Source organism: Python bivittatus, unplaced genomic scaffold, assembly GCF_059951505.1.
Source record: "Python bivittatus isolate LINGU-HERP-01145 unplaced genomic scaffold, Pbiv_v1 ctg000700_np1212, whole genome shotgun sequence".
NCBI classification, from domain to species: Eukaryota; Metazoa; Chordata; class Lepidosauria; order Squamata; family Pythonidae; genus Python; species Python bivittatus.
The window spans coordinates 102,166,025-102,187,726 of NW_028277098.1; the positions used below are offsets into that span (position 1 = coordinate 102,166,025).

The following is a 21,702-nucleotide window of genomic DNA, read 5'->3' on the forward strand; positions in this document are numbered from 1 at the left end:
CTCACTTAATGACCCATGGTGATTTGCTTAATGGCAGCAAGTGGAAGTGCCAGGATTTCCATCGCTAAGCGGTGCGGTCACATGATGTTGCGCTTTACAACCACGTCGCTTAGCAACAGAAATTCCAGTCCCGATTGCTGTCGTTAAGTGAGGACTACCTGTAGTACTTATAGGACTGCCTCTCCTGATATTGTACTATCTGGCCATCCTTGTGTTTTTTTAGAGGGGCTTGCTCAGAGTCCCCACCCCACATGAAGCGAGGGGGACAAGAGCCCAAAGATGTGCTTCTCTGATCGCTGCCCCACTCTGTGGAATGCCCTGCCTCTCACAGTATAGAACACCCCAAACCTTCTGGCCTGTGGAATATTACTTAAGATCTGGCTGTTCTTGTGGCAACAGGATTAGGGCTGCCTGCAGAGAATCATTAGACAATTATACTCCTTGATTTAATGTGTTGCTCTGGGTTATCTATAAATTGCCTGGAATCTAGGGAAATAAGTGAGCTGTAAGGGTGTATAATAAAATATATTCCTAAATTAATGCATATTAAGACTTTTTATTATAAACCACTTCAAGATGCAGTTGTGTGACAAGTGGCATGGAACTACAAAAAATAAACAAACAATCTGGGCAAGTTATTTGATGAGCTGGTTTTTGCTTCTGCTTTTATATTCCTTCCTCATCTTTCATTGTGCATGTTTTTTAAAGCTTTATTATTTTATCGTGTCCTTTATATTTTACAGTCTTGTAAACCACTTCAAGATGCTTTTGTACAGGAAATGATATAAACTACACAGTAAAATCGCAATTAAACAGACCATTTTGGGAAACGGGTGCCTGTTGAATTCAAATTCATGTCATTTGTGTCAAATTAAGTAATTTGCTAATTGAAATAAATGGCATTGCTTACAGTAAAACTTTGATTTCATTAACATCAGTCTATTTATTTATTTGCCAATTTGTATGGTCATCCAACTCCTAAATTGCAACCATGGGTGGCTAATATAGGAATAAAACAGAAAAAAAAATCCAACAAATAAAAAAGACAGAGAACATAATACAACTGAGACCAACCCAACCGTTTCCAACCATTATAAAACGGGCTCACCCAGCACTCAAAAAATTGGCCCATTATACTGCAAGTCTGCTAAACTGAGGTCAATTAAACTGAGGGTTTATCATAATTAGTAATAATAACAACAGACAATGAGGTGACAGGACAGACTGTAACACTCAAGCTATAGGTGGGAGAAATTATGGTTCTGAAGATTCCTCTATGCAGTCCGATTGGGCCAATACAGAAAATGAGTTAATAAAATGAATTAATATGCCCCCCAGGAGAAAAAAAACTAAATCAAGTAGGAACGTTCCAGCCTATCCATTCCTTCTGCTTGAATTACTCCTACCTTCTGCAACAGGGTTAAAAAAATAAATCCTACAGAAAGGCATACCATCTATTTTCCCAGCCCTACTGTAACTCACACAAATCCAAGTTTTAAAGGGCGGAGATTTGCCACCCGAATTGTCCCCTTCCTCTGCCAAGACCTGCTCAGGTGGCCCTCAAAGGGGAGATCGCTCAGTACTATGTTAGAAAGGGGCCGACACTGTTGTCCTAAGGTCATTTTGGATTTTTAATGCACACACACTTATCACAATAATTTACAGAATTCGCCGTCAACAGGCGGCGTGGACTCAATTAGCGGAAAAAAAAGAACATCCTTTTCTGAACCGTCCAGTGATGTCTAACAAAGGGTGGGAAAAACAACCTGGCTGGATTGGATGTTCCTGGTTTGAAAGCAAGATATTCTGCCCATCAAGCAACACCCATTTCCTCCCCAGCACCCACGTGACCCACAGAAGAGGAGCTGTGGGGAGACCAGGCCAAGGGGGAAAGGCCGCACGCGCTCCCAGAAGGAAGCATTTTCACATCTGCCTTTTGCAAGGAAAACAATTCTTCGAGAAGTGCTTTTCTAGGGCATTCGGGGAAGGCAGGGAAGGGCTGGCTGAGGCCAATCAAACAGGAAGCTGAGCAACTGCATTCAATTCTCAAACCAGGCAGATTCCAGCGAGACAGACAGCCCAGCCCAGCCGCCCTCCTGAGCGTCCTAAAGCCCCATCCAAGAAGAGGCTGCTCTTGGCCATAATGCCTTGCCTTGCCAGACATTTCACGTGCCCTAAAGGACAGCTCTTAACTGGGGAAATTCTTATTAAGATTCCTCTCCATGTTCCACGGACATGCAAAAATACAGCCTCGGAGCCCTGCACAGCATCACAGATGCCCCAAACTGCTGGGGTAAAGAAGATGGAGAGGCTGCAGAGGAGGGAGGAACAGAGGCTAGCCTTGTTAAGAAGGGGGAAAGGTGACAGTCCCAACGCTCCCCCTACAAGATTTGGTTGGCAACAGAAAAGAGAGGCCCTCGTTTGGGGTTCACTTTATTTAATACACGGAAGAGAAGGAAGAATGGTGTGGCCACCCCGGAACAGGACCTAGAGGAGACTCCAGCACCTTCACCCTTCCCTTTCCAAGGGCTGCGCGGCCTCCTGCTCCATCAATTATTTGGCAGGGCTCCGGCAGGCACAACAAGGAACACAAAAGTCTCTGTTTGGTTTCATTTCTTTCTTAAAGTCCATGGATCAGCACAAAAAAAGAAATTAAAAAAAAAAAACAAATATGGGAAATGCAACCCAAAGGCCAATCCAAGAGCCTGAAACAGGCATTACAACCTGGCGGCAACATCGCACGGTGGGGCAGCGAACCACAAAGAGAGTGATACGGCGTGGGCCTGCAGGCAGGTTCCCTTATACAAACCGCTGGACAATGACGGCGTTCAGGAGGTTGGCTTCCTTCAGAGTCTGGTCCTCATCCGAGAGCTCTTTGTTCGGAAAGGTGGTCATGAGGACAAAGCCGGTGGCGGCCATAGCCGGCCGGGCGTCCACAATGAAGAGCCGAATGTCACGGATCCTGCCCGGAGGAAAGGGAACAGGGACTGTGCTCATCGGTTTCTTTTAACAATGTTTATCTATTACTCTAAACCAGTATTTCTCAACCGTGGCCATTTTAAGCTGTGCGGACTTCAACTCCCGGAACACTGCTCTAAGCCATAATCCTTAGTGGCTGCCTTGGCTCTCAAAGAAACCCAACTAACCGTATTTGGCCTAGCTCAAGGGGTGAACCGAGGTTCTGAATGCATTCACCTACCACACCAAGCCTGGTTTGTGGGACATGCAAAGGTGCTGAGCCCACATCAAAGAGATGACTGTCCAGCCCAAACTAGTCTGCAAGGAATTAATTTAAGCACGTGGAATTGTATTTATTTACGGTCAATGTCCAGCGAAGTAACTACAACAGTTAAACCAGCACCTAAAAGTAGGCCCAGATACTTTAGCTCAATAAGAGCAATAAAGCCACCCTATAGACCTGCCAGTTAAAATTTAAAAGGATAAGAAGTAAGCGAAAGAGAATGAAACCGAACCATACAGCATGGAACAAAACAGATAAAATAAAAATAAAAATAGGGTAAGGTTAAAAGGAGTTCCTTTTCCTACTCATTGCCCATCAGCCGTGGTCTTGGCCCAAAATTCCGGCTTAGGAAAGAGGGCAGGGCACATGTTTGCTGAATGCTGATATGCTTAACAAGAGGCAACACAAACAAACAAACAAACATACATATATATCGGTCACTTCATTAAAACGAAACAAATTCAGCCAAACCTGTGCTCTGCGCAAGAGGAGACTGACATTCCCTTGTTACAAACTGTTAGAGACATATAGACAGCATGCGTTGGGGGGAAAAACACGACTTCAGTTAATTCCTGTACCCGTGTGTGATCTCTGTAAAGATGGAAAGAACCCTGGGCACCGCTGGAAGTTCGTCCCCATGCTTCGGCTGGTCCGACCGCTCCCCCTTTGCCCTGCCCACCCCCACCCCCGTTCCGCTCCCCCCATACCTGTGACTGTGGTTGAATTTCTGTACAAGCCGCCCACCGTCAGCAAGCCGGATCTGGATGTTGGTGGTGGGCTCTGTCTCATCGATGGTGACCAGGGATCTGGCCTTGGCTTCATTTTCTGCCTGCTGCGAGGGTGAGCTTGTGCCCAACACCTGGGGGGCAGTGCTGGGGGAAAGCAGAGAAGACGGGGCATTGTCATAAGTCTGCCTTGCAGAATACTTGAGTCCGTTACAGGGGATATGCGCTGAAAACTGCAAGGCTCGCTAGCTGAGCTGTGCTGTCACAGAACTGCCACAGCTGAATTAAAGCACCTGGGATGGACTGCAAGGAAAACTCCTATTTCTCTTATCGTATTTATCCTATACAGTACTTTTCAACTTGTAAAATTAATCGCTGCAATTTTATCAGGAGGCTACGTCTCAGTTGCCAGAATCAGCAAGCATGAGCTAACCTAAACCAGCCATCATCACGGGGAGTACAGCCAATTTCTTAGCATTTTGCAAAAAAGTCTTCTCCTCTCCTGCCCATCCATTTCACCCGGGCAATGTGACAGGAGTGGTGATTCCAAGTGACCCTAACCTAAAAATATGGCTTGGCACCCAGGGACCTGCAGAACCACCTTCACCCAGCTGAGCCAGTGCATCTGAGATGTTCTTCCCAGGAAAAGCTTCTGGTTGTACCCCACTTTTGTGAGGTCAGGAGAAATGAAGAAAAGGAGGCATAATTTGTCAGTCACCGCTCCAGCCTTAGGTTGGAGCAGTGTTTCTCAACCTCGGCAACTTTAAGAAGGGTGGACCAACTCCCAGAATTCCCCAGCCAGCATGGATGCTGGCTGGGGAATTCTGGGAGTTGAAGTCCACACATCTTGGTCAGGTTGAGAAACACTGGGGCAGAGCCTCCCCTTGGAATTAAGATTCACACCAAAATCAAAGTCAGTTACCACCCCTTAACAAAACGCCCATTTTTTTTACGAAGGAGAGGCGGTCTGCTTCCCACTCAACAGATCAGAACAACTATCGCCAACAGAATTGCTAAATTTTTCTATCTGCAGCGATTTCCAGATGAAGACAAAAGATCTCCCTAATCTTGGAGTGTCAACCCTGACTGCTCATCGGAAGGATCGATAATGAAGCTCAAGCTCAGATACTTTGGTCACCTAATGTGAAGAGAGGACTCTTTGGAAAAGACCCTGATGCTGGGAAAGATGGAAGGCAAAAGGAGAAGAGGACGGCAGAGGATGAGATGGTTAGATAGCATCCCTGAAGCAATGAGCATGAAACTGAGCCAACTCAGGGAGGCAGTGAAGGACAGGAAGGCCTGGCGCAATGTGGCTCATGGGGTCACGAAGAGTCGGACACGACTTAACGACTAAACAACAACAACAAAAATCTTGGAGTGACATTTTGTGTTTCAATTGCGTCCTATTTCTACTCTGTCTTATGTTTTATATTGTTTTACTGTATTTTATTTAATGTCTTCCTTACGCTGGTTTTAAGTCTTAACTGTTTAGGTTTCATGACTGTTATACTGTCTTAGCTGTATTTGGTCAGTTTTTGAATTTCTTTTATTTTTACTTTGCTGGTCATGACCATACATAATTAAATTTTAATTTGACTCATACTATCCCTCTTAATATTCTGGAGGCTGCTTATGAAAGGATTCTTCCCAAAAGCACTGGCTGTTGCCAATTTTTGAAATTTCAATTTAACCGTCCTCCATTCTGGCCTTTTGCTTCTGTTTTATCATCATAATCAGTTCTACTTCTTTACCATGGATATTTTAATTGGCTGCATATTGTTATTCGATTGCTGCGAATCCCAAGTCTTTTTGATTTGGTTCTATACGCATAAAATAAACGAATGAAATATTTTTTATAATATAGCACAAGAGTGCCGTTGAAAGAACCTGGTCAGCTGACACCCCACTGAGAGGCCTGAAAACTCATTCAGCTATCTGGTGGTGAGGAAAGTGGGTTCAGGCATCACGTCATTTTCTGGCCACACACAAGGTTCCACAGACAGACCTTGTATTTGACTGGGAAAGCAATCAAAGATCTTGCCTTTCACTTATTCCCATATTCTATAAAATTGAGAATAATCCTCAAGGAAGGAGCAGGAGCAGGAGCAGGGTGGAGGGGGGCTGCCTAAGCAGCTCCAGAAAATCCCTCTCTAACCATCTTCTCAGCAATGCACCTGAACATGGGATGAAACCTAAGACCTTATCTGTGCAGGAAATATGTAACTAGTTTAGTCAGAAGGACGGGTGCTGATTTTATTTGGAATTCTGTATGCGTGACTTTCAGCCCACCAAGGGTTCCAAAGGGAGCTGGGGGTTATACCCAGGGTCTGCTGCACAGTCCAGCGGAGGCCTTGGCCGCTGCCTGGGATAGGAAGGCGGCCAAGGCCTTGGATAAGATCGCACCCATGCGACCTCTCCTAGCCCATCGAGCCCAACACTCCCCGTGGTTCACGGAGGAGTTGAGGGTCTTGAAAAGGATTCAGAGACCTCTAGAGCACCGCTGGAGGAAAACAAAGACCAAACACAAGCTAGAGCCACAATTAAGGCCTACCTTGTGCCAGGTAGAGCAGCAAAATGTCTACATTTCTTCGCTCTTATTGCATCTGCAGAATGCCGCCCAGCAGCCCTGTTCAAGATGGCCCAACTCCTTTTGGGAAAGGGGGGCCCAGTGGCCCATTTACAGGGGCGCGCAGAGGAATTTTCTGGGCATCTGGGGGATAAAATCGCTTGCATCCGGTCCCAGTTGGATACCAAGCGTACAGCGTGGTCTATAGAGATGCCCAGGGTACGGACTTGCCCTGTTAGCTGGGAACAGTTTGATCCTGTTGTAACTGAGGAAGTGGGCAGGGTCCTCCGAAGGGTCAATGCCACCGTTTGCCATCTAGATCCATGTCCCTCCTGGCTGGTTAAGGCTACTCAGGAGGTGACATGTGGGTGGGTCCAGGTGATGGTGAATTCATCCTTGAGGGACGGAGTGTTTCCAGCAGCCTTTAAAGAGGTGCTGGTGCTTCCACTCCTCAAGAAGCCATAACTGGACCCCACTACACTGGACAATTTTCGCCCAGTCTCCCACCTCCCCGTTTTAGGGAAGGTGGTTGAGAAAGTGGTGGCACTGCAGCTCCAGAGGATCCTGGAGGAAACGGATCATCTGGATCCCTTCCAGTCAGGTTTCAGGCCCGGATATGGGACGGAAACAGCATTGGTCACACTCATGGATGATCTCTGCCAGGAGCGGGATGGAGATAGTGCAACCATCCTTGCTCTTCTTGACCTCTCAGCAGCTTTCGATACCATCAACCATGGTATCCTTTTGGGTCGACTTAGGGAGCTGGGAGTGGGTGGCACAGTTCTGCGCTGGTTCTCTTCCTTCCTCCAAGGTTGATCCCAATTGGTGTTGATAGGGAGCGAGAGGCCCAGCCCCTCCATTGTGGGGTGCTGCAGGGTTCGGTTCTCTCTCTGCTCCTTTTCAACATCTACATGAAACCGCTGGATGAGATCATCCGCCACCATGGGATGAGGTATCATCAATAAGCAGATGATACGCAATTATACATCTCCATCCCGGGTGAGGTGAGTGATGCCGTGGCCGCCCTTTTGCGGTGCCTGGAGGCTGTGAGGGTCTGGATGGGGAACAACAGGCTTTGGCTGAACCCTGGTAAGACGGAGTGGCTGTGGGTTAATGGCTCCTCTGTATCCAGGACTTTGTCATCTTTGGTGCTGGATGTGGTGGCACTGCCCCAGACAGACCCAGTGCATAATCTGGGGGTCCTCCTAGACTCACGGCTCCTGCTCAAAGAGCAGGTGGCAGTCGTGGCCAGGAGGGCCTTTGCCCACCTTCGGCTGGTGCACCAGTTACGCCCCTTCTTGGATCAGGCGGCTCTCCAGTCAGTCATTCATGCCCTGGTCATCTCTCGATTAGACTACTGCAATGCGCTCTACATGGGGCTACCCTTGAAAAGTATCCGGAAGCTACAGCTGGGTCAAAATGCAGCTGCGTGGATGATATTAGGCGCCCCTAGGATGGCACGTGTAATACCTTTGCTGCGGGAGCTGCATTGGGTGCCAGTCTGCTTCCAGGTCCCGTTCAAGGTGTTGGTTATCACCTTTAAAGCCCTACCTGGCATGGGGCCAGGTTACCTGAGGGTCTCATCCCCATTACATCAACCCATCCCACCCGGTCAGGCAGAGGGGGCATGTTGCTGATCCCATCAGCAAGGGAATGTCGGCTGGCGGGGTCCAGGAGGAGAGCCTTCTCTGCCATTGCCCCCACCCTTTGGAATGTTCTCCCCCAGAGGTGAGGCAGGCCCCCACCCTCCCAGCTTTCCGAAAAGATTTAAAGACCTGGCTCTGTCAGTGTACATGGGGTGATATGGGCTCTACCCGCCCCTGGGGGTGGTTAGCCCCCTGACAATGCTCCCTGGAATTATTTGCCAATTTTCTATCTTCTTGGAATTTATTTATTTCTAGGATTGTTTTTAGGTTATATTTTAATGAATTTTTATCTTGTTGTAAACCGCCCAGAGTCGTTTCACGAGATGGGCAGTGACAAATTTGGTGAATAAATAAATAAATTTAAAAATCTTGGTTTTCTTATATCCCCCATTCCCAATAAACTCCTTTTCACATCTAGAAATTTGGCTTCATCAGTTGGAAAGAAGAATTTCCCACTAAATCCTTCTCCACCTGCAAGACAACAAGGTGGCCCAGAGCCCCTTCTGCTTCAGGACTGGTATGACATTGTCTTCGTGTTGCTCCTTCCTGGATTTAGAGAGGAACACCCGAAGAACCTTCTTTTCTACGTCCCAAGGGCTGAACTGAAGGGAGAGCTCCCATTTAGAAGGGCTAAGAACTCTCTGCTGGAGAGACCAGGTGTCAGTAGGTTCAGACTGGCTGGTCTCAGCCTATCACAATTATTATGCTAGGGACCTCTTGGAAGATGGGGGTCAGCCAATGAGGTTTAAATAATCCCCTTCCCACACGTAACTGGGAGAAAAAAATTATTAAATAATATTAAAAATAATATTTATATTATTAAATACAATCCATAATTAACAATTTAAATAACATGATTATTATTAATATTATGTTCAATATAATAGTATTATTTTAAGTTTTATATGCCGCCTGACTCCCAGCAACTCTGAGCAGTTTGCAAATTGTTAAAAACATTTAAAAACACAAAACAATACAAAAACAACACAAAAGAACAGAGGTGGCAGAGGAAACAAACCTGGGTGGGAACAAGAAGAAGGAAGAAAGGGGCATCAATCGTCCTGGGCAAAGGCCTGGGCAAAGAGCCAGGTCTTCAGGGCCCTTTGAAACACCAGTAGGGAGAGGGCCATTCAAATGTGGGGGTGGGGAAACCTAATTCCAGAGGGCAGGCGCTACAGCAGAGAAGGTGCGCTTCCAGAGTCCTGATAGATGGCACATTTCCCTCCATCTTCATATTTCTCTAGCATTTTTTTTTAACAGACTCAAATGACACCCTCCTTAGATGCAACAGGTAGTTCTTGGAATCCTTCCTCCTGCAACGAGGGGGGGGAGAAGCACCCACAAGAGGGGACGGATTGACAGGCATCCTGTCTACTTACCTGCCTAGCTTCTGTCCTTCTCCAGTGAAAGCCCTGAAGGCACCCCTGGGCTTCACAAATTCCTCATCACGATGGTCCTCCAGATCCAAATTCACCTGCCCACCACGTGCCAACCGACGGAGCTCTGCAGGGACTTCTCTGCAAGAAAGAAAAGGAAGGAAGGCCGCTTTGGGGAGAAGTCCACTAACCACCCTTCCCAAATGAAGGAAGAGTCAACTTGATTCACAAAAAACGCCATTACTAGGATACACAGAATCCCAGGAAGGTCAGGTCTGAGCAGCTGGTGTGGCCTGATGCCAGCTATGGTTCTGACTCCCAGTGCACCAGTATTACCCCCGACGGATGGATTCCAGGAATTGAGAATTGGACGGATCTTGATAGCTCCTCAGCTCTCCGCTGTCTAGGCTAAATCCGCTTTTCCACAGCTTTAGGACTACATGAACCTACAAAAAAACAGAATTAAGCCTACAATGTGCAGAACCTCTCTGCCCAAGCAGTACAATGCCACCTTAAGCTAAGTCACAAGGCAGTACCTAAGGCTGCAGAGACTCTTTCAGCCAGATATTCTTGACTAGCTGGCAGTTAAAGAAAGCCATTTAAAGCCAAGTATTTGTTATCAATAAATCAATTTGATATGCAGACGCTAAGAAATGAGGGGAATAAGGAATTAGAGGTTCCTACATTACCTAGACAATGGAAGAGTGTCTTAACTTCTATAGCAAGAGTGTCAGTGGATCTTAAACTATGACTTACACAACAAAAAATAATATATAGAATTTATTGGACTCCATTACGTTTGTATAGAAAAGGACTAAGACAGCATTTTGTCGGAGATGTAATAATGCTTCTTTAAAACACATGTTTTTACAATGTCCTATGCCTATTAAATTTTGGGGGAAAGCAATAGACTACATAGATGTGACTGTGTGACAAAAGTTAAAATTTTCAGAGGATAATAGTCTCTTGAACTATATATCTAGTGCATGGAATCTGACATCTGGACAAGGTAAATGGATTCTCCGTGCCCTTACGATGGCCAGAAGACTGATACTGCGACACTGGAAAGATAAATGTGCGGCCCCATTCACTCAGTGGATCGAAGACCTGATTGCACTTGCTACTTATGAGCGGATTGCCTAGAAACGTAGACTTTGTACGGACAAGTATAATGGGACTCATTTATCCAAAATACAATGGGTTAAAAAAAAGTGTGATAGATACATTAGAAATAAATATATTTATGCTTATTATACTTGCATAATATTTGTATTAAATAAGCATGTATAGAATTGAAACTTACTGTTTTAACATGTTTTGTTTTTGCTTTGTTTTTACCTTCTTTTTAAAGCACCTGTTATGTGTGTTTTCTTCCTTCCTTGACAATGTATGTATTTCTATCATGATTATTTTTGTGTCTTGTTCTTTCTGTTATTATTTTAAAGACAATAAATCAAGCAAGCAAGCAAAGTATTTTGCTCCCTATAGACTGGATTAGGGGCTGTGCTAGGCCTAAAGTAAAGAGTTTTTAATTCATAAACATCTTGTATCCAGTCAGGCCGTGGTCTTCCCCAATCCAACGACTCTCCCCAGGGCTGGACCTTTTCCTAACCCTGCCTTACCTTGCAGGCATCCCAAACTCCACAGACTGGCACCGGTTTCTAAGTTTGGGAGCCTCAGACCTAGAACGTGCTATCGCCGTGGATTCGGCTCAAGGCTAGAAATACTCACATCTTGGGCAGCGTTCTGCCTCATTTCTCCTGCAACGTAAGCAGACTCTTCCTCGGGTGCCGCTCCCAAGCGGTACCCGCCTCCTGCAAAGGGCTATAAGAGAGGAAAGAACAGGAATCTCGGAATGAACAAGCAGCCGCCAACCAGTGTGGGTGGCCTTGCCCAGCTCTTCTCCACGAAGCCAGGACACTGTTTAAAGTCCTATCAGCCTTCATTATACGGGGCAAGGTGATGTTCTTTCAGATCCTCCAGCCTCCAAATCAAGCATTTAGCAACATGAATGCCAAAACACCTGGGATTTTGTAAACCCTTCTTAGAAGTAGCTTGTTTGGCCTTTTCGGTCCTAGCAGCATCCACAGGAAACAGATTATAGAAGATTAAGTACACTAGCTAGCGACCAATGCTTTGTATTCCTGTAACTCTGGAGATTATACAATTCATCTTGGCACCTTGTTGCTCCGTTTACCTAAAGCTCCTGATCATGATTTCGACGTTTCACACTCTTTCTAGCTTCTGCATTATGCTCTACCCCTCGCTGCTAACATTGTTCCTGCTCCCAGGTATCCTCAGCCAGGCCACCCCCCTCTGTGCCGAGCACAACCCCACTAGAGGCACTCCTTAGGGCCACCTGAAAGCAGATCGACCCATCCAAACCTACCGCCAAAGCTCTCGTGCGCACCTTTGGCCTGCTGCCTTCGCCAGGGCTCTTAGCTGCTCGGTCGACAGCCACTGCTCCATGTTCTTTGGCTCCCCGGAACAAATCCTCCACCAGCTCATTCGGACTCTTCTTCCTTGGGGGACCAACAATCTGCTGCCCGCTTCGTTCTGATCCACCAGCATAAAATCTAAACAAAAGAGATCAGGACTTGATCCCATGAAGGTGAAGTCCTCATCCGAGGCCCTTTTCGAGAAGCACAGCGTGATTTTCTGCAATGCAAACCGAACTGCTAATACAAGCATGAGGAGGTTTGAAATGAAGCAAGTTCCATCACTTTAGCTCTGTCCTATAATGTCCCCCATCACAAACTATGGATTCGGGGGGGGGGGGGGCATAGGAACTGACTAAAGTAATTCCTATACAACACATTTCCACCTGATTTTCAGCAATGTTATTTGCCAATATTTAAATGAGTTGGGAATACTATTTTGACAAAGGGATTAAGGAAGATTTTCATCCAACGTGATCCAGGTTTTTTGGAGCATTTCTGGTTATGGCATAATTTTCCAGCCACTTTATCTTCTTTTTCACTTTTACTTCTTCATTATGCTCGTGATTATTAATGTTGAGTTTAGATTACATGGTTAGTGTTGTATTCCCTTTCCTCTTTTAATTTGTTCAATATAATACATTTTTTCTTAAAAAACACAGCCAACAGTAGAAAATTTAGGGAGTTATAATCTGAATGTATCTGGAGGCCATGTGTCTGCTTGGAGAAGGCAGCCTTAAAACAACTGTGCTTGTTAATTCTGCAATGTGATTATCCTGAGTATTATGAGCTAGTTTTGAGTTCATAAATCCACATGTTTTATTTATGTGTTGATTGATAAAATTACTGCATTACTTGATTTTGGACATACAAAACATAATGTTCTATTTGATGCAGTGCATCTGTTCTGAAAGGTCTTTGGTAATGATTATAATGGTTCGCTCCCATTCTCTTCCCTTATTTTACTGTGAAATGTTATAAGCAGTACTACTCCCAATATTTAATGCTCTGTTGCATACAGGTCCTATCGTTTTGTGAAACAGAGTACAGCAGTGTTTTTCAACTTGGCAACTTTAAGATGTGTGGACTTCAACTCCCAGAATCCCCCAGCCAGAATCCCCCAAGAGAGCATGCTGACTGGGGAACTCTGGAGTTGAAGTCCACATATCTTAAAGTTGCTAAGGTTGAAAAACATTGAAGTACAGGAAAAAATATTCTCAGCATCCTTCACTGACACAGTTCAAAGGACTGTTCTTTTTCTTAGAACCAAAGAATCAAAGTTATATCCATGGCTGTCAACCTGCCAAGATTTCACAAGCACAAAGAAAACACCCGTTGTGGCTCTGGACATAACATTTAATTTCCTGAGAATTGCTGCTCTCTTTCTCTGATTTTTGAAAGGTTTGGGGATGTATGAAGTATTATGCAAATATAGAGGACAGAACAAGGCAGTGCATTATTAAAAAAATTAAAAACCATTTCAAAAACACCCAGTTCAGACAGGCTGCAGAACTGATTCTTTTCTTGGTGCAGAATTCTAATTTATCCATGAGCACAAAGCAACAGAGGCGAGTCGTACAGCAGCGATACAATCCTGTCGACCCTAAAGAGAGCAGAATCATTTACTATGCAAATTCTGGAGGGAATGCCCTGCAAACAATGGCAGGAAAGGTTGCACCCTGGCACAGCAATGCTTCAACAACTGACCAGGCAGAGGAAATCTGCTCTCGAATAACATTTTTATCACCAGGAACATTTCCAGAGACATACTTCCCCACGCGGACCTTTCCAAATTCCTCATTCCCCCACCCTAAGGAAGGAGGAAAATCAGACATCTGACCAGCGACTAACCTTTGTCCTTCTTCTTCTTCCTCCTCCTCTTCCTGAGCATGAACAAGATCACGGAATGATGTTACCCTGTGGTCGCTGGAGAAACAAAAGAAAATATCAGATGAGTTCGCTGCCTCCTCCAGGGGGGTTTCTCTCCTCCGAGGCTTTAATGGTCTGATCCTGCAGCCGCTGTGCAGGATGAAAACGAAAAAGGGTCACAGCATAACACCTAAACTGTAGCTGTAATGCAGAAAGCACAGCTGAAGCAGCCACCAAAAGGTTCTGGGATAGTATCCCATGTAACACGGGCTGCCAGCTGGGTTCCAGGTCCAATTTAAGGTGCTGATTTTCACCTATAAATCCTTTCATGGCACCCGGATTCCTGCAGCACCATCTTCTGCAGCCAGCTTTGGCCCGATCAGTTCAATCAGTGTTTTTCAAACTTGGCCACTTTAAGATGTGTGGACTTCAACGGCCAGAATTCCCCAGCCAGCATGAAGAAGAATTAAACTGTATAATGTGCTAGTGATTCCTATGCTTTAATACAAAAGTCACTGTCTTAACTAGTTTCTAAAGTCTGCATGGACTTCAGGACCAACTCAGTACAGGTATAAAAATGGCACAAAAGCATGTTCCATATACCAGTGTTTCTCAACCTCAGCCCTTTAAGGTGTGTGGACTTCAACTCCCAGAATTCCCCAGCCAGCATATGCTGGCTGGGGAATTCTGGGAGTTGAAGTCCACACACCTTAAAGCAGCTGAGGTTGAGAAACACTGCTCTATACCATCACATCCTCAGCAAGCATCATTTCCCCAGAAGCCCAACATCTGGGAAATTCCATTTCCTTGAATCCTAGAGATCCCTAGCAGATTTTTCTCTGCTCTCAAAGACACCATTCCAATGTTTTCCAGCAGAGAAGGACGCCTTGGCATACCAGCATCTAATGTTGATCCTCGCAAAGACAAGAAGGTTAAGTCACCTGGGTGTGGTGCCTCTGGTAACGGAGCTGGAAGTTGGTTGCGGGAGTGTGATGATGTCTTCATCGCCGCCATCTTCGTAGAAACTGGCCAGGGCGATCTGAAAAGAGGAACGGCATCATGCTTTAAGAAAAGACATCTTCCTACAGCGCCTTCCAGGAGAGGGAACCAACCTTCTATTATCCATGTCAACTTCAGGACGGGGTGGGACAGGAATGTCCCTTGGAAAAATACTGTCTGGATAAAGTTTTGGTGGCGGTCGCTGCCTGTGTTGTGGCCCAGGTAAACTGGCTAGGCCAGGATGAAGCACTGGGGGACACCAAGGATGAGAACAGCATTAAGAACACTGCTGCCCATGGGGTGAGTATGCCTGTGTGTGTTGAGACATGTATCATGACACCGTGAAGCCAAATCTGCAAATTATGTACTGGTATCAGACACTGGACACAAGTGTGTAGTGGCAGGGTTTGCACTCTGACACTGCTGAGCAGGGGCCATTCCTCTGACATAATCTCCCCTTGCTGTGGATGCTCATGCTCAAAAAGCTTCCAGCCGATTGGCCCAAAGCTGATGTCACGCCTCCTCGATAACGTGTTCTTAGCAAAACCTTGATTCCATAGCAAAAGGATCTGCATTCCTCAAAAAGTCTCATTCCCCCCCAAAGAATTGATGGAACAGTGTTCAACAGCCTTCCCCAACCTGGTTCCCAACGTGCTTGACTGCAACTCTCCATCTGGCAATCCTTCCAGCTGTGAAGTAAGCCAGCACAAACACCAACTTATCTATCTTTGTAAAAGTGTTTGAACTACATATTGGTTGGTGGCAACCACTGGGGAAGCTAAAGGGGTTGGGCCCCACAAACTAAACAGCTAAACACACAAAACCCAACCTAAAGGGACTTAAAAAGAAAAGGAACGTTTGCCGAAGGTAAACAGAGTGCCACTGCAGAGCAATGGCCCAAGTGGCAAAAGAACGAGGAAAAGAATGAATTTCCCATCCTTTAGTAAAGAAAGGCCTTGAACCACCGCCAGAAAAAGAAATGCATCCATAAGGAGGCAAGAAGGGACAGGAGAATTAGCAGAAGGGCTTAGCAACAAGATGAATGGTAGATGAACAGAGAGGAGGGGGGGAAAATAAGCAAGTATAACCAACTAATTGGCTGGGCAAATGACTTACTTTGGAGGGAAAATGATGCAGTAGGGTTTCACTGGGAGATGGATATAACAAGCACTGAAAATTCAGGGAAGTCATTTAGACTTGCAATGGTCATTATCACACTGCTCTATTTCCTTAGGAGTAGAGACAACTAAAGTTGAATTGCACCCACTCTGAAGGGAGCATGCACAGGACTACCGTCGCAATTGGCTTTTGCACTCAACTGGTGGCTTTTCACTCTTACCCCAAAAAATGGCTATTTTCTAATATATTTTCTATGGTCCTGGTTTTGCGGGAGAGAAAAGAGAGCTGAATTCAGTTATGTTACAGGTCATCAATTATGATTTCTCTAAGCATAGTCTTTCTCAACCTTGGCAACTTGAAGATGTGTGGACTTCAACTCCCAGAATCCCCCAGCCAGCCATTCTAGCTGGGAAATTCTGGGAGTTGAAGTCCACACATCTTCAAGCTGCCAAGGTTGAGAAACACTGCTCCAGCATGACAACAATTTCGGCCTTTTTTTGCAACCCTAACCGCATGTGACTATTCTCGTTTGGACAAAGCAATTCTTCCCCAGGCAAACAGGTTTCTTTTATTTCTCAAACCAAATGGAGAGAGGATATTTTTTAAAAAGATGTTCTGTGGAACTAAAAAGTCACACGCTAAAAAGAGGTGTTGAATCTCTCACTTTGGAAAGATACAAAACAAGTGCTTTAAATGGTATCTAGATTCTATTTCTGGCAGAATCACCCTACCATATTAATGACTGAATGTGGCGTACAGCCATATTTGAACCAGGAAAACAGGCTCTGCCATCAAAATCACTGGATGCATTCATGCAAGATGCTTAACCAGGTCGGTAAAAGATCTAGTGCCTGCATTCAAACAATGTGCTATGCTTAAGGAGTTACACTTCTGGATTTGTGTGTTGTGTGAAACCAGGCTGGGTGGTTTGATTATGGCTTAGGGTCTCTGTTGGCATAAACTGTGGTTAATTGAACCACATTTACTAGCCTAATTTTCTGGCTTCATACAATGCACTGGAACGTAGTTTAACCTTGTAAACTGGATTCTCATAACGCACTGAGCCACAGTTTAGCAAACTACATTTTAGCCTCACACGTTGTACAAACCAGCCAGCATGTTGTGTGAAACTGGAGAACTGAGTAAACAATGAAGCATTCTTATAGAAGGAAGGTGACATCCAATGTTATTTAAGCAATATTCTGTTTGTGTTCCTAAAATACAAATTTTATCTCAAGTGCGGGTCAGGACAGTACATTTATGTCTTGATTGGTGGGATACAAAGAGCGATATGTTGGTTGGAAAGGTAGTTTCTATATTAGAGATCCCACCTTCCATCAAAGAGTATAAGCGTGTTTGGGGTAAAACGGAGCTTTGATTGCACTTGGGACACAATATAAACCAAGTGCGCAAACTGAGTGGTCCTGCTCTTACTGTTAGCAGGCAATGTTGCATATGGCTGTAACACAGCCTGTACCGGCGTTTTTCAAACTGTGTTCCAGGGAAGCCTGGAGATCTGTGAAAACTGACAGAGTTCCATGAGAAACTAAGGGCAAAACTTTTTTAAAAGGTTCACTTGAACATAGCTAGGGGCATCCACAGCAAATTTTCCAGGCAGGGCTTGTTCTCCTATGAAAAAGCTCCATGGCTACCCTTTTGCAGATTAGGGATTCTGGGAATTTTAACTTACACAGCTTGAAAAATTTTGAAAATCCCTGCTCTACAGCTTCTCTATCTTACTAAAAAGCACTGTGTGGAAGCCTCAATTATCCATAATGGGCAACAGTATTCGTTATCTCCGAACCATGGCATAGGGAAGATTGACACTTGGAATGTAGGAGCAGTAAATAGTAAACAGCATGAATTAACAAATGAAATGAAAGAAGGGAAAATAAAAACCTGTAAATCTCTGAAACTAAGAGAAAGGGGGATGATATCATAGATCTAAATGATGGCCTAACCTTGTGATCAGAGTTTATGAATACATGCAAAAAAATAAAGCTGCAGATTTAATTATGAATGAAAGGGTAAAATATATGTCAGAAAGTATGAACTGGTGTCACCTAGGTCAGGGATTTTCAAACTTTTCCAGACCACAGTCTTGTTAGTCAAAAAATAATTCACCAGACCCTCCTGATCAAGAGGTAAAACAATAGAAAAATGCCTGTATTCAAGATATTTTTTTCTTTTTTTCTTTTGCTGTTAGTCACTCACAGAACCTCATTAAATTTTGGTGGAAGCCAAGGTTCCCCAGACAGAGATAGAAAATGGATGCTGAATGAATGTGAACTGAATAAAAGAGTGAATATGAAAGAAGGTATTGAGGTGACTTGGTCATATACAGAGAATGAATGAAGATAGATATGGAAGAAGAGTGAAAGTGAGCGAGAGGAAGAAGTTGTGGTTGGATGGAACTGACGACATGCTCCAAGAGGAAGGTAAGAAGTTTAAAGAATATAAAAAGCCGTGTACAAAGAACTGTAGGTATGTGGGGGAAGCAAGGATGGTTTGCCAGGGTAGAAGATATAATAAAGTATAGAGAATGCTATCAGTATAAACCAAATTTAGCCATATTCCATTTTTTTAATCACATGCCTTTCTTTTTCTTACTATTTCTTACCCTTTCTGCGCTTTGCATAACATTCCTTATCTTGAAAGGGATAGTGTGGTAGGGATGTATTTACGTGTAGACCTGCAGTTTGGAAGCATGCACATGGAACTCTCAGTTGTCCCCAGTTGTCTTTTGAGGTTTATCCCCACACTGGGAGACATCTGTGTTTTTAAGGCCTGTTTCAACCATTGCAATAAGGTCTTTTGGTTTCAGCTTAGCATCTTGCATGACACCCAACCTACATTTTGCTCCTAGACTGGTTTCACTCAATACACTTAACCTGGTTGCCAAATAAATATTTTGTTCTGGATTCTGACAGTACATTGAACCCTAAAGTAACTAAACAGTCTGAGTTTACAGTACACGAAGCCACAAAAAAAGCTAGCTGAAATAAAACTAACCAAGATTAGCCTGGTGTTCAATTACAGCTGCTAGGTCTCCACTTGACCTGATTAAGCAGGATGCGCAACCCCATGACTTCAAGTAGTGCAAAGGAGCACAGCTTCTATCAAGAATAGGTCCCTGATAGGCCTCAAATGATTCCAGTTGTGCTGGAAGGAACATCAGACACATATATGTTCAGATATTTTTCCACAAGGCTATACTGTTCTAGTCGCTGTATCTCAAGCTATCATCTTAGTACATATGTTGGAAATGCAGAACCAATTGTAGCATTTTTCAGAAGAATTTAATGGAGTACCAGCGGCTGGCCTGGGAGACTCCCTCACTCTGGGCATGGACATAATTGGAAGAGTCTCCAACTCCCTGGGAGCAGAACCTTCGTAACAAAAACCAAACCAGTTCTTCCTGAAATGCATGTTGCCAAACTGCAACTAGTTGCAGCTGATGCCATGATGATCCAAGTGTTGCATCTGGTCCAGGCCAATGCCAGCTTCCCTCCGTTTCAAAGACAGAGAAGCAAACCTTTTTCAACTGCCAAATCTTTCTCAGGGATCTTCCCGGTGCAATCACTTTTAATGGGGTTCGATCTGCTCTTTGGGAGCTGCATGACACATGATTTTTAAGAAGGGCTGGAACGTGACCTGCAATTTTAATGATGAGGCAACCCCCCCCACCAAAAATGGGTGGGGAGCAACCACGGCCCTCCCTCGCCTCCCTCAACTCTTTGCAAATCAAGCCCCCAAACGAGGCTGCCTTTCCGGGGGGCGTGGGGAGGCAGAGGCCTCCCCAGGCACCTAAACTGTACTACATATCCCATTATCCACGGACTGGCTGTGCTCAGACAGGGCAAGAGAGGGAGCTCGTCCACCTCTTCCTACCATCTTGCCCAGCTGCCAGCAGAGGGCCCTGCGGGGAGGGGAGGCCTTCCATGCAGAATGGGGGGGGGAGTGTCCGAGAGGGATGAAGGCGGGAGAGGGCCGGGGAGGGGAGGCAGGCAGGCAGGGGCAGGACCGCCCCCGAGGCCCCCACTGGGAGGCGGGTGATGGGGGTCGAGGAGGGAGGGCCTCCCAGTGGGAAGGGTCCCGCCAGCCCCTTCCGAGCTCGGGGAGGGGAAGAGAAAGGCGGGAGCCCGACCTCCCCCCGCTCCCCTGGGAAGGTGCGGAGACTCAGGGGACTCTTCTCCCGCTCCCGCCGAGGCTACCTGCAGGTCCCCGCCCGCCGACTCCAGGAAGAAGCGCGCCCGCTCCTCCTCGGCCCCGGTCACGGCCACGAACTCCCTCAACGCCTCCTCGCGATCCGCCATCTTGCCCGGTGCAACCGTCAAAGCGCTCCGCCCGCGCCGCTCCAGCCGCCAAGCGCCGTTCGCTGCTTCCGCCCGCCCGTGAAGGCCGCTTCCGCCCCTCGAGCCCTTCCTTGTGGCTCACTCAAGCCCCTCCGGGTCGAAACAAAAGCCTTGCGCGTAGCTACCGGCCGGGGGAATAAATCGGAGGCTGTGGGATTGGGGAGGTAGATATGTCGGTACTCAGATTGGGCCGCCTTAATCTCTGCTGTCTGTCTGGGAAGTCAAGGAGTTTTATTCCCTGCAGATTTGGAAAGTGGCATCTTGAGAAGCATTGAGCTAGATATAAAATGTGCACCCACAGCTAAGAGAAGCATCATTTTTGCAATGAACTGAGCATTTCTGTTCACATGACCCACTGAATCACAAATGAAGGGGCTAGCTGGGTCAGCATGTTGCGCAATCACAGCCTAGGCGTGCTCATGCAGACATTGTCTCTTGCTGCGTTCTCATGTTCTGCTTCATGTGATTTGTTTGGTTTGGATTTAGCTACTTGTGTTATCAGTTTATTCTTCATGGATTGACTAATTGATTGATCACTTGATTGATTATGTGCCATCAAGTTGGTGTCAACTCTTAATGACCACATAGATAGATTTTCCACATGATAATCTGTCCCTAATCTGGTCCTTCAGCTCTTCCAACCTTGCTCCCATTGCCACTGTAACTGAGTCCATCCACCTTGCTGCTGGTTGTCCTCTTTCCTTCCACTTTTCCCAGCATTATGGACTTCTCAAAGGAACTTGGTCTTGACACTGATTATGTGCCATCAAATCACTGTTGACTCTTAGTGACCACATAGACCTTCTCCAATCCCCAACCTGGCCCTTCACGTCTTCCAACAGTGCCCCCATCGCACATGGACCCCCAACAGTGAGTCCATCCCCCTTGCTGCTGGTCTTCCTCTTCTTCTCTTTCCTTCCACCTTTCCCAGCATCAGAGCCTCCTCCAGAGAGCTGGGTCTTCGCATAACGTGTCCAAAGTAGGATAATTTGAGCCTGGTCAGTTGTGCCTCGAGGGAGAATTCTGGATTGATTTGTTCAATAACCCATTTGTTGGTTTTGTTGGCTGTCCATAGTATTCTCAAGCATCTTCTCCAAGCATCAATATTTTCCTATCCTCCTTCTTCAGAGTCCAACTTTTGGTTCTATAGAGTGTCAACTAAAGGGTTACTTCCATTTAATTGAATTCAAATATCTATATACTGCTGAATATATACATAGTACATCTGTATTAGTACTATTAAACCTAAATTTATGAAAATTTTATACAAGGTTGTATGGTGTTTTGTATTCCAGTGGTATATCCTAGTAAATCCTATTTTTCAGAGTACATATCTTTGTATCATTTTAATAGGTTTAAACAAGAAAA

The 21,702-nt window shown here is 45.5% G+C and overlaps 1 protein-coding gene across 2 annotated transcripts; it reads right to left on the reverse strand.

Annotated features, from left to right (window-relative positions):
• Positions 1-536: 536 nt before the first annotated feature.
• NSFL1C (NSFL1 cofactor) lies at positions 537-20,354 on the reverse strand. 2 transcript variants are annotated; one of them, XM_007442475.4, is made up of 9 exons: positions 20,194-20,354; positions 14,803-14,900; positions 13,844-13,918; positions 11,944-12,130; positions 11,286-11,378; positions 9,891-10,000; positions 9,558-9,695; positions 3,949-4,113; positions 537-2,962 (listed from the first exon to the last, which is right to left on the reverse strand). In XM_007442475.4, the coding sequence occupies exons 1-9, from the start codon at positions 20,293-20,295 to the stop codon at positions 2,800-2,802; spliced, it is 1,131 nt and encodes a 376-aa protein (XP_007442537.2). In that variant the 5' UTR covers positions 20,296-20,354; the 3' UTR covers positions 537-2,799. The 2 variants fall into 2 exon arrangements, with proteins under 2 accessions (XP_007442537.2, XP_007442538.2); XM_007442476.4 differs by having other exon boundaries at positions 11,965-12,130; positions 20,194-20,353.
• Positions 20,355-21,702: the final 1,348 nt, after the last annotated feature.

Excerpts from the sequence above, each read along its gene's own strand:
- NSFL1C (XM_007442475.4), bottom strand. The coding sequence starts at position 20,295 with ATGGCGGATCGCGAGGAGGCGTTGAGGGAGTTCGTGGCCGTGACCGGG. Across the intron at positions 13,919-14,802 it reads ACCAGAGGCACCACACCCAG|CGACCACAGGGTAACATCAT; the intron begins GTGACTTAACCT and ends TTGTTTCTCCAG. Across the intron at positions 9,696-9,890 it reads CTGGAATCCATCCGTCGGGG|AGAAGTCCCTGCAGAGCTCC; the intron begins GTAATACTGGTG and ends TCTTTCTTGCAG.